At 46.7% G+C, this 12,942-nt stretch overlaps 1 protein-coding gene across 1 annotated transcript in view; it reads left to right on the top strand.

Moving 5' to 3' along the window:
- Nucleotides 1-12,942, top strand: part of SGIP1 (SH3GL interacting endocytic adaptor 1) — a 60,519-nt gene that overhangs the window by 6,378 nt on the left and 41,199 nt on the right. The window contains exon 2 of the mRNA XM_064454863.1: nt 11,073-11,136. Coding sequence (XP_064310933.1) covers nt 11,073-11,136 — 64 coding nt within the window. The remainder of the gene's footprint in view (nt 1-11,072; nt 11,137-12,942) is intronic.

The raw sequence follows: 12,942 nt of genomic DNA, 5'->3' as shown, positions 1-12,942 counted from the left end.
TCAGATCTCCTGCTCTTATTTTTAGTTACACTATTGCCACAGTTAATCACTGCTTTGAAATAAAGGTATTTGTTTGACAGCAGACCGTGGGAGGAACAGGATGGTTAGAGGAACTGGAAAGAAGTGTTCGTCGCACTTTATTTTGGGTGTAAATATTCATCATATGCAGATGTGACTATTGCAAATTTTTTTTGAATGACCAAATTGAGAGCAAGTGACACTTTTTCCCTGGCGGCTTGCCTGGCATTATACCTTGTCCCCAAGGAAGCAGCTCTGGTGTCATGCAGGTGACAACCCCACCCCACCAGCACAGGTGTCCTTTTCTCTACCTGGGAAGTGGGGACTGGGAGTTCATGGAGGGTCACACAGATGTCAGCTGCAGTGGGGTGGCCTTGATCAATAAGTCATGGGGTGGATGGAAGGCTGTTCCTTAGTGTTACACCTAGATGAGGATTTTGGTGGGTTCTGCATAAACCGTACAACTGCAAAATTGGTGTGTGTTTTGTGGCAAATTGTCAAGTAGTTGCTGGGAGTCTGCAGTGCATTGCATGGAGGTGATGGGTTTTAAGGAGATGCCTTTTAAAACAGGGCTGTGAGGTGGGACCTGCTGTTGGCCGTGGCTCCAGACAAGGAGCAGATGTAATGCCAAAGGCCTGTAAAGAAAGGAAAGGTTTGCTGTGTGATTTTTTTTTTTTTAATTTTTTTTTTTCAGAGGGGAGGAAATACCAGCATGGGGGGAGGTAGTGAGTGTGGGTGTCCCTGGATGTGCTGTCTGTAGGGAGTTGCCCCACCAATGAGCCCAATGTCCTCCTGCAGCTGCTTGGTGCTTGGGGAGGCATGTGGGAGCACCATTGTCTCCTGTTCCCAATAAACCAAAAACTCCAAACCCCTTAAAAATAGAAATCCGAGTGTCATTTGGGAGGGAGAGCCTGTCCTGGACAACTTCTTAAATAGCACAGCAACCTTTAGAAATGCATCTGGTGTTTTTGTGTGTGTGCCAGCTATGAATGAAAGCCACAACTGTATCCAGATTTAATTTACTGACAATATTGGTGAGATGTTTGTGTCCTGTGTCCCTTGGTTGCTGCACACCTGGGGTCTCTGAAAGTTAATATTAAAAACCTGATCTCTGGGGAAAGCAGGCAGCGAGCAATTCCAGCAGCTGCTTTACTGAGTTTGGTAAATATGCTATGAACAAAATTTTGCATCTTTCTGATATTAAATAGCCCTTAAACACTCAGATCCCTCGCAGAAGAGAAATTAATTGATGTCCTGTGTATTGCGACACATCCTGCTGATGCTGCCCTTTAAGGACAGCCTCTAGCTGCTGGCCTTGTCCCCAAGCTTTGCTTTGGGGCTGGGGCTTGCTCGGAGCTGGGCAGCCCCACGGCATGGGAGGTGGGCTGAGCACAGGTCTGCTGAGCATCCATGCAATGAGATGGAAATGTTTCGGCTTCTTGCTGCACCCAGCTGCAGTGATGCCGGGTTTTGCACTAGGTCTTGCCATGGGGAGAGCCCAGACCTATATTTATGTGGAATATAAATTTATATTTATATTATAGTTATAATATTATAATATAATATTAATACTATAATAACACAATATATTTATATAATATATATTTATATGGAATATAAATATATTTCCACAGCTCAGGGTACATGCTGGGGCTGAAGTTAAAGCCTGGGATCTCACCCTGTGCTGCAGGCACAGGTCTTCTGAACTGAATTATGCCTGCAAAGCAAAGGGCCCAGTCTAATGCCCGGACACAGGTTTAATCTCGCATATATTAAAATAAGCTGGTGCGTGCCCCCTCGCTGTAATGAGCGCATGCCAAGTCAGGGGTTTCAGCTTACGGGCTGTGCCATTTCTCAGCCCTTTGAATTCCTGACTGCAGCTGCTGTGATGAGCATTTGGTGGTTTGCATAAGGGGAAAAGCTGCAGGCTAAAGGAAGGGGAAAGGTATGAAGGTCCTGGGAGCCCAAACCCCTCTGGGTACATGGGGATGGATGCTCACTGCTCTGGGGCAGGACCAGAGCCTGGCATGAAACATGTGTCAGTAGCCACAAACCCAGAGGTGGCCACTTGGCCCCAGGGCTTTCTCTCAGTTTTTCTTCATGTCTTGTAGCCAGAATAGGATATGTATCTTTAGAAAGGTGTTGAAGGTTAATTCAAGAACTCCTTAGGCAGGCTTCCTCGCAACCTGTTCAGAGACTTAATTACCCTCATGGCTGAAAATGTGACTGTTTCTGAATCAGCCATGTGATCTTGTATTACCTCTGCCCACTAGAGTTTAGATACCTTCATCACGTTTCCATTCCTGGGGCAGGTACTTGGACCCCAACGAAGCCACTTCCATTGTGGTTTTAGTGCTGTGCTGAATAGACAAAGCTCCTGCAGGTTCCCATCTCCTCCTTATTTAGCCTTTCAGCTGCCCTGATTGCTCTCCCACCGGCTGTGTGCCAGCTCTTGGGTTGCTCCAGAAGTGTTGGGGGCTGGGTGCAGCAGCTGAGCAGGACCAACCCAGGTGTGATGCCACCTCTCTGGCATGTTCCAGCCTGATGCTGTGAGGGGCTTGTTTTTAGTACAAAGCTTTTGATCTTCTTGATGATAACCAAGAGCGCCATCACTGGACACCAGCCCCAGTGAAAGGTGGTGTGTACCACATCTACACAGCCCAACAGCTTGGGACCTTAACCCAGGAGCAACTGTCCCTACTCTAGGAGAAAATGATCCCGGAGCAGTGACTTGTGAGGTTTTATTTTATTCAGACTTATTTATGGTCTTATTTTAGGCTTTCAAACACTGTTAGTCCTTCCATGTCTTCCAACCAAAACTTCTGATAAGGAGCAAACTTCTCAGCATTCATTTATTTAAAAGAAAGAACCAAAACCCAAGCCCACAACTGTTGCTGCTCACTTTTGTTTTCAAGTATCTCCTTTCCAGAAAGCCACAGGCAAGAAGCCAATAGTGTTGCTCCAGCAGAGCGTGACAGAAGGGGCAGTGAGACCACCATCCCTTTCTTCCCCATTTTTAAATTTTCTAACAGGGAAAAACTGTTGTAAGCACATGGAAGATTGTAATGTGTGTCTGTGGGACTTTGTTAACCAGATAATTTTTTTTTTTATAACTTGGAAGTGTAACAGGATAGAGTAAATTCACATAGGTAGATGGTAAGGACCTTTAATGTCCGGCTAGCTTGTTATCAAAGATGGCTTTGTTAGCCTGCCATGGCAAAGCTAAATGGAGTGGTTTAGTGACAATTTGCAGTGGATACTACTGGTTTACTGGGATGAAATATTAAGTACAGCGAGATCATGTGGCCACTGGGCAGAGCTGGATGTGTGTACAGTACTCTACATCCTCAGAAGGGACAGTGAATGTTTGTTTTAACAATTACTTCTTTGTATTTTGAGGTAGCAAAGCAAGTAAGTTCCTGCAGGTGACTCCCCCAGCCTTTTTGAAGGGGTTTTCCAGCAAACTTTCAGAAAATTAGATTTCCTGACTGGTTAAAATGTAGACTTTGCTTGTGTGGGGAGAGTACTAAGCCTAGTCCTTACCCAGGGGAGCAGCTGGTTTCTGGACTCCCACCAATCAAATATGAATAAAAATTATCATCATCAAAAATCTTCAATTCTAGGTAAACTTTCTCATTTGAAACCAAGGCTTGTTCACAGGTCAAATGTACATCTTGCTGGAGAACTCTATTCTTGCTGGGAAGCACAGCCGTCCCTTGGCCTCACCTCCAAGGGTCTGGTGGTGGTCCCTTCCCTGAACAGGGGGTGGTCGTTTCCATTGGTGGGACTTGAGACAAAAACTACTGTACCTAGTGCTGCTAAAGCCTGGGGGCTGTTCCTGCTCCCTGAGTAGCTGCCATGGCATCTTCCTCCTTCATCGGGGATTTGTCCAAGTGTGAACGCATGGTGTTTGTAGTTGATTTGAAGCAAAATACTCTTACCTGGCTTCAGGACAGATTCCTCTTTGGAAATAAATTCTGGGTTATGTCTTATGTTTTTGATACAAGAGGAGCTGAGATGTAAGAAATGCTTAAATGGTTAAATTGGTAGGAGTATCTTTGTGTGTTTCCTGGGAGCTATGGTCCTGGAGGATGTCCCTGTGCTGTGAAGGATGGGACATCCTGGCTGGTGGAGCAAAGTGCTTGAGCAGAACAGCCCCAGCAGACCTGGACAGGAGGCTGGAGGACAGCAGTGAACCACAGTGCTTGCTGGGTACAGGGAGACAGAGAGTGTGTTGCCATAAAGTGTAAAATAGTGTAATTTAGCCCTGCTAGGAAAAGGAAACGTTGAGGGTAAAAACGAACAACTGGTCAACTTGAAATAGGGAGGGGTTTTAAGATTATTTCCTCAAGGGTATAAGAAGAGTTATTTATTGACTGAGAAGACAGGCATTTGGTAAAAAGAACAAGCATGCATTTTTTATGTCACTTTGCACAGAGGATGGGAGGCTAATGCCAGAAATAAATACCTTCAACAAGGGGAAAAACAGGGAGACCACAGCAGAGCAAATGTGAAGTTATTTGTAATACCGGCAGCCTTGTGAAGCCCACATCTTTGCCTGGGCTGGAGACTGGTGTGAGCCCTTCCCGAGGACAAAATTATGTGGGTTTAAATAGGTTAAAAAGTGAATCTTTGCTAAAACTTGCTCTACCAAGGTAGTGAGTTGCAGTATTTTAAATTAGGAGAGAAGGCAGGTAACAGTGTAGGCTATGTTGTGGTGTGTTACTAATTGCCTGTGATGACCTTTGATGATGATGGGTTTGTGGCTGGAGCCTGGTGCCGGCAGTGGGGAGCAGCAGAAGACCTTGTCTCCTGAAGGACTCATGTTGCAACCCCTGGCTATGGTCTGCAGGGCCAGGCTGCTGCAGAAGGAGCCCCCTTGAGCTGTCAACATAAATGGTGCCATTGTTGTCCGACTGTAGCTTGCTGATGGTCCATCATCCCCTCTTCTCCCGAATAATGTCTGCAATTAGGCTTGTAAATGAAAGCAGTTAAAATATTAATGACTGTATCAAGGCAGTATGCGAAGGGCTGAGTTCCTCACTGCTTTATTAAGCCTGTTGAAAGGCTGGTAATGAGCTTTAATGCCAAGGTTGGTTTAGGAAAGTATTTTAAATGTTATGAAGATGTATCCTGATTTAATTACATGTAAGGTGGGCAAAACCAAAAATAACATGGACTGAAACAGAGCAGTTACTGAGACCTTAGTTTTCTACTACCAAGGCTGTGGCAGTTGAGAATCCCTGGTTTTAGCAATGGACCAAACATGCCCATTTTCATGTAAAATATGTCATCGGTGCAGCAGCTGGGTCCAAGGTAGGTGCAGGCTGCTGCTGTGTCATAGCAGGGGAAACTTCTGGGTTGACCTGCAAAGAGCATTCGGGATGCTGCTGTTTGGATTACTTAGATGGGGCTTGATGTGGTTACACCCTTGCTTCTTTAAACTTTAATTCACCATTTGGCTTTTTCCTTTGGATATGACTCAGAGGATTTCAGTAGTTTTGTCTTGCCTTTGGTTTTGTTTTTCTGAGCAAAGGGAGGATTATTATTTCTTTAGTAAAGCAAGCCAACACCAAATACAAAGTCCTTTGGCTATGAAACAGCAGCAGGCTTCCACATCTTCGAACCCAGCGAAGTAATTCAGTAAGAGAGCACATAAGTTTGTGTGCAGTGGGGAAAGGGGATTGCTCAAATCCAGCTCCAAGCTGCATGCAAAAATATCCACACAACCAAACCAAAAAAAGAGAACTTAAGAGTGATTATTTCTTATTCCCTTCTATGTCTTCCCATTCTTCCTTCCTCATCTCCTCCCCACAGGTACTTTGGTCTTGAATCTATTGTCATGCCAGAGACAACATTTAGCTTTGTAGAGACTAAGTTGAACTAATTTAAATAACTTTTTCTTTAGTCATCACAAAAGAGCGTTTAATGCACAGATAGTGTCATTGATGTCTTCTCCATTTTAAAAGGTGTGTTGCTTTTGTAAGGCCCATCTTCCTGAGTGAGTAGCTCTTCTTCCAGGCACCCATCCTGATATTCAGGGCTCCAGAAGCAGCAGCTGCTCTCACTGCCTGGGGACAGATTATGAAGGACTGGGTTTGGGAGAACAGGGTTCTTTTTTTTTTGTAGAGATGTTAAGCCTTAAGTATAGAAGATAAGATGTTGGTAGTTTTTAAGAATAAAGTTCAGAAAGCTTCAGTGTTAAATACCAATTCATATTTCTCAGATGCCAATTCTCAGGTATACCAGGATAAAAAAAGTATAATAGTAAATAAAAGGTGAATGATGCCCCCCAATTCAAAGAGCCATTTGTATTTGAAATGAGATCCCTGGCACAGGATGGTTAGTTAAGCCTTCTGGCTACTCTGAGCCTTTGAAAAAGAACATTAGAAGCCATTTGGCTTGAGGACTAATTGCAACATGTGACGTTGTTATACCTTGGTGGGGCTGGTGGCTTTCCCCATGTTTGTCCTCTGTGGGCAAGACTGGTTTTGTGGCCATTGATGTGGCTTTAGGCATTCTCAGTGCCACCCAGGTGACTCTAGGCTGTCACACATGAGGCTTATTGAGGAAAACCTGCTGAAGGAGATGGCAGAGATGTCAAATACATACATCCACAAAGCTTTTAGTCTAATTTCCCCTCCAGATGAAGGATGTCATGCTGGTTCTTCAGTAAATTGCATGGGTGCGGTATTTGGTGCTGCCATTGCTGGTGTTTTTTTCCAGCTCATGCTCATGATGGCTCAGTGTGGTGGTGGCGGCTCATACTGGTGATACTGTGCCCCTTCAGAGAGCCTAAACTAAACTGCTGGTGAGGGTAATGCATGGCCTTTCCCTCTGGGAGGCTGGGGTCAGCCCATCTCTGCTTTAGCCACGTAAAAACCGTGCAGAATGAAATCAGCCATTAGTCATTAAAACGGCAGTGAGGAGTGCAGTAGCCATCAGTGGGAAGGCAGAGGTCATGCTTGCTCCCCTTCTCCAGAGCTATGAAACCAGCAGTGAAGCTCAAGCTTTGTCCTGACCTTTGTCAAAATCAAAGCACAGTTTTAAGCCGAGATGAAAACAGACACTTGCTGCCTGCCCCACTGTGCTGGGCAGCCTGGAGAAGTGGGTCTTCTATTTATTCTTTTCTTTTGGATGTGACAAAAGAAGGCTTTGGGAATGTGGGCAAGGGTTTCTGTAATTAATAATGTTACATACTGGGGTGTATTAATGTCCTCCTATGCGTAAGGTAGGAATTCCACAGAGTGAATGGATGGGGGGAGAGGGCTAGGATGCCCATAGTTGCAGGGATTTAAATCCTTCCACTCTGGTGCTGCCAATAGCTAGGTACTGCATCACACCCATCATCGCTCTGGCACTTACAGTGGCCTGGGATCTCATCCCCTGTTTTCCAACATCTGTAACCCTGTAGCCAACGGGATTTTGGTGGCTGAAGGCTGTGGCACTGCTGAGCAGTTAGTACAGGTCAAAGGAGACATGTTCCCAGCATGCCCTGTATGACCTATGCAGTGAGGTGGGGTGCCTTAGGGCTTTAGGAAATCCTTGTCCCTGGAAACCTGCAAGCGGATGGGTCTGGAGGGGCAAGAAGCTGCTGGGTGTCTTCCCAGGTGCCCCCAGAGGTGCTGGGTACAGAATGGGGACAGCTGAAGGAGTGGCATGTGTCTTCAGGTGACACATATGGTTGTTCATGCTGGTATCACCCAGCACTGTCATTGCAGGGCCATGCAGATCACTGGGACACCCCGCTGGAAAACAGTTTGGATCCAGCACTTCTTGACTGGGAGAAGCAGCATTAGATCTCCACTCAGGTGGTGATTTTGGTTCCTCCCTGCTCTGAGCCAGCCCTTGATGCCCCATAGGATATGCTCTGCTTCCTTCTTACATGCCCATCTTTCTGCTGCCTCTTCTCTACTTTTATTCCCACTTACCAACACCTTTTCTCTTCCAGCAGTAGATCCGTCTTGTCCTGTGAGGTTCCCCTGAACCCACAGTGTATCCATGTAGAATTCCTTCTGTGGAAAAGGTTTTATTTTTTTTCTAAGGGTGACTCTTGCCAGGACCAGTTTTACAGTGCTTCAGAGCCTAAAACCAACTGAAATGAGATTTGAAGACCAGAGGGTGCAGTGCCCTTCTATGCACAACCCTCAACCCTGTCCCTGCCCAATCAGACAGGATATTTTTAACAGCTCTCTGGGCTGGAGGTGACCACATCAAGGGAGGCATGATCTCCTCTGAGCTGCAGCCACCTGAAAGCAGAGCTGTCCCCCACCAAACCGTGGACCTCTCTGGTGTGTCACTGTCAGGGGACAGGCACCCAGTGCCTGGCCCTGGTGTGGGCAATGGGGTTCAGTGGTGGACCCACTCCCACCAGCTCTCGACAACTGCCTCCAAGGGAGGCTTTAATTTTTGATCTGCCTTTCCTAAATAACCCTTTTCCCCTGAATCATTACCATTTAAAGCAGATGGCAGGCCTATTATATAACTGAGCAGAAGGCTTCATTACAAAATTTAGCCAAATTGGGTGCTTCTTCAGATAAGACTAAACAACAACTCATTTCTGAGGTTTTCAGCCCTCCCTGTTCTACTTTGAGTTTGGAGGATGAAGTTATTCTAGGGGGTGAAATCAATGGAAACCTTCCTCAGTTATTAATAACTCACTTGAGTCTTGAAGAAATTGTAGGAAAGCTGAAAGGCAAGATGTAGTAAAAACAAAGCTGTCAGCCCAAGGTTGCAGGATGAGCCCGTGGGGTTTAGCATCACTCCCAGCTGCTTGTGCTGCCCTTAGCAGCTGGGGGTGTATGGATCCCATGGGCTGGGGCTCTATGGGATCCCATACGTGATTCCTTCATCCCTGACCATATAATGCTTGCTCTGGGCAGAGTAGGGAAGTGTGATTTTTCAGGAGTAGTCACTTTGTTTCCCATTTCATGGGGCTAAATGTCCAACCTAAAAGCTCCACAAGCAATACCAAGGAGACCTGCTGGAGCATCTCCTGGTCCTGTCCTGGCTTGCTTGGTCCTAGTGTTGGCCTGAAAAACCACCTGGCCATAGGGTATTGAAAGCCTGAAGCATCCTACATGTATTTTGACAATATAATTTAAATCCATTGATTTTTGATGTGCTGCAGAAAGCCAGCATTTGTGTGCTTGTTGCGTGCTTCCATTGATGCCCAGAAGAGGAAATGGTGAAAATGGAAAATAACTTCAATTCAAGGGCATGTTCAGAGCATTAGGCAGTCCCAAGAAACCTAGTCTCCCTGAAAAGTACCAATTAAATCAACTGTGCTGGGGCACACAGCTCCTGGGATGGGTGCTCCTGTGTTCCTGGGGTGTCCATTGCTGATTTCAGGGGAGCTACAGGAGATTTGGCTATTTCAGCACATCATTTGCAGTAGAAGCTTGAGGTTTTTTCATTAAATCCTAGGCAGTACTTTTTAAGAAAGCAGGTTTTATCACATGTATAGCTGTATGCTTATGGTACAGTGCACGTTGTATGAGCTGTGCCCCAGCTGTAGTAACCCTGGTTTGTGCTACTGAGCCTTGTCTGCACCTTTGGAAGCTGTTAGACTCCACATGGGGGAGAGTAAGGCTTGCAGCAGTGGGGCTGTGCAGGCAAACGTGTCTAGCGGGAGTCCTAATGGCAGCGTGTTCTTTCCTGCAAATTCACGCCATAGCTGTCTCCTTGCCATACAGCTTGACTCAGTGCAGGTGCCCATGGCTTCTTGGCTGAGCTGCCTGCAGGGCTGGCTGGGCACTTGGTGGGGAGGCAGAGGGGCAGAGTGGGTACTGCCAGACCTGCCTCTCCTTCCCTCCATCCCTGCTGCCAGGCTCTGGGCTGTGGTTGATGATGGTTTCTATTTGCTGGGTGACGGCTTGACTCTGCTTTCCCAGAGGTTTTGGGGAGGAGATGCTGCTGAGCAGGGACCTGCTGCTGTTTCTGAACACTTGATATGGCTCTTTGCTGCAGGCCAGCTCATTGCATTGGTGCAAGCCATTACATTTTCTGTTCCAGACCATTGCTGCATCCTTGCAGCTGTGGCTGCTGTGTCTGGCCCACAGTGTTTCACATTTTGGTAACTTCCAGACCAAGGCAAAGCTCCTAGAACCTCCAAAAGGAAGAGGCCAGAAATAGCTGCTCTACACTCAAGGGCTGTGATTTATATTGGCTGCTTTGGCCACCAGGATCTCTAAATTACACCCTGACCTAAATTAATTGCTATCGTGCTGCTGGCAGTGATTGCGTGACACGCGTGTCCAGCAGCATCCAGTGCAAAAGCCACTTCCAGCCACAGCTGGGTGTCAGTGGTAAGGCTGGATGGCCACTGCCAGCAGAAAATCATCTGCATGAAAACCAGCCAGCCAAGTGAAATGTGCTAGCTTAAAATACTCTAAATCCCTTCCTTGGTATACTTAGTGCAAGCAGTTATTAAAAATCCCTCCCCTGGCTAGCTCTTAGGCTGGAACAGAGGGAGAAACTTGCAGAAACCCACTCTCCTTCATCTATTTTTAGAAGTGGTGTGGTGGTGGCCACTACCCTGATGGGCTCCATGCCTCCCAGGGCTTCTTGGCTGGCTCCAGCACATTGGTACCAGCCATGGATTTTAAGCACTGTGCAGATCAAGAATTGGTGCAGAAGATAACCAACCTCATGTTTTAAACTGGGTGGGGGGTTCTTTTGTGTTTTGTTTGGGTTGGGGTTTTTTTTTTTACACCAAAGAGGGGTTTCCCCACTGTGCATTAGTACCCACATGCAGCACAGCAAAGGTGTGTATAATTAAGATAGTAAGCCTAGAAATATTAACTGTGAAATATGTAGTCACACATGCTGAGATGCTGAGATCAAGTTAGTAAGTCTTAAGTGAACAAATGAAAGGCATAAGCAAATGTATTCACTACCTGCAAAGTCCTGCTGGCAGTTTCTTGTGTTTGGGTCGCTCTTTTTTTTAACCTTATTTATGAATTAGAGCTGACAAGGGAATAAGGAACACTTTGGAGGATTTATGAAGCATAATATTAATATTGCATTCTTATTTATATTCCTTTTATCCACAGGATTGAAAAAACGTACAAGGAAGGCCTTTGGTATACGCAAGAAAGAAAAGGATACTGATTCCACGTAAGTCAATGAGATATAAACCGCATTAGTATATAATGATGCTGGGGAGAAGTTGATGCCAGTGTGCCAGGACAGGAAGGAAGCCAGTGCATCGCAGGCATCTGTCATCCTTGGATCAAGTCTTGTAATAGCAAATACATTTAAGCTGTTTCCCCTCGTACATCCAGTGGCCAACAAATAAGATATTTTCTCGGTGGCACTGCAGAGATAATAAAGCTGGTTTTCCATGTGTTTGCTATTTATGGTGAAAGTTAGCGGTGATCAGAAGAAAATTACTCCTCTGAGAGTTTCAGCAGATTAATCTCTGCTCAAACTACTGATATACCCACCTGCTTAGGTATTTTTAAATGCAGATTCAATTTAAACAGGTGCTTGTGGAGGCAGTGAGGCTGTTGGTGGAGCAAAGGGATGTAGCGCTGTGTGGTTGGGGCAGGCTTGAAATGGTGAGGGTGCACAGGGCTTGTGGAGCGCACGCTCCTTCAGCTTTGCTGTGACAGATGCTTTTGCTTCCTGGGAAAACATCTGGTGGGGTTTTCTCCCCTCATCTGGCAAGGGATGCTGCTCATAGGTGCAGAATCACTGGTGGAGTGTTGACCCCAGCCCAGGGAGGGCTCTTGGCCACCACTGATGCAGCTTTTGGGGTGTATGTCCCAAAGCAGTTGGGCAAGAGAGCCTGTCTAGCCTGTGTACTGGGGATGGAGCAGGGGAAAGGCAGTGGGGAGCATCATCCAGGTGCTTAATGTCTCATGCAGAAGAAACCCTATGGGTTTCTTCTTTTTTTTTTTTTTTTTAGTTTGTTTTCCTGAGCTATTTTATACCTCAGTGGCAGTTGGTGAGGTTTTCTGTGCAAAGGGACAGCCGCTGCAGCTCTACAGGTCTGGCCATGCTCCTGAGGCCACAGCAAGCCCGGCTGTGCTGGCACCTGTGGGGCTTTTCCCACAGCAAAAGGAGGCTGCAAAATATGGGGGGGACATGGAACGTATCCCAAGAGGGCTGTGCAGCACTGAGCTGTTTTCCTGCTGGCAGTGGGGGGATTGTCACCAGGAATGGTGGCTGTCCATCCACCAGGCAGGCAGCAGGACAGTCAGGAACTCCTGCTCCAGTCATGTACAGCTTCATTTATAATTTATCAGAAGAGTGGGTGGGGAAACGTGTTGCTTTGCATCCTCCTATTCTGCTCATGGAAAATCAATGGAGCCACATCTAGGTCCTGCTTCTAGCCAGCACCATGATATTCTTTTTTGTTTGCAGCAGCCTGCTCTTTCTAAAGGCGGAGGTAGCTGGTGGCACACGGAGATAATGAATGCTGGGGCGTGCATGGTGGTAACTAGCTCACAGAAAGGCCACTGTGGGGGAGATGCTGCAATTAGCAAGCAGCACTGATTACCACGTCACGGGGTTGCTTTGCGGTCATCTCCCTGAATGGCTTTGAGTGCTCTCCAAATCCCCTATTGGCAGCCAGCGTGGGGCTGGGAAGAGTGGCCAGGGGTGGTGAGTTCAGACAGACCCTCTGGACACCCCCTGTCATGGCTGGGCTACCACAACCCAGGACCTGGTGGTGAGTGCTGCGGTGTGGGGTCTCTGGAGCTGCTGCCTGGCTTCTGGGGAGGCAGGGGATGCGCTGGAGCTGCAGCACAGTGGTGAAGGACCTCCCACCCCCTTCCTTCCACTGACTGAGGGTCTCCGCAGTGGTTTCTGGCTGGGCTTTGGGGACTTGAGCAGGAGGTGACATTCCCTGCTTGTAGGAGAAATATAGAAGCAAAGGGGATCTTTGACACTTCAAAAATTTTCAAAAACATTTGTGCA

Source organism: Phalacrocorax carbo, chromosome 6 (assembly GCF_963921805.1).
Source record: "Phalacrocorax carbo chromosome 6, bPhaCar2.1, whole genome shotgun sequence".
NCBI lineage: Eukaryota > Metazoa > Chordata > Aves > Suliformes > Phalacrocoracidae > Phalacrocorax > Phalacrocorax carbo.
The sequence above is the reverse complement of the archived record's forward strand: the minus strand, read 5'-3'. Positions and strand labels throughout refer to the sequence as shown.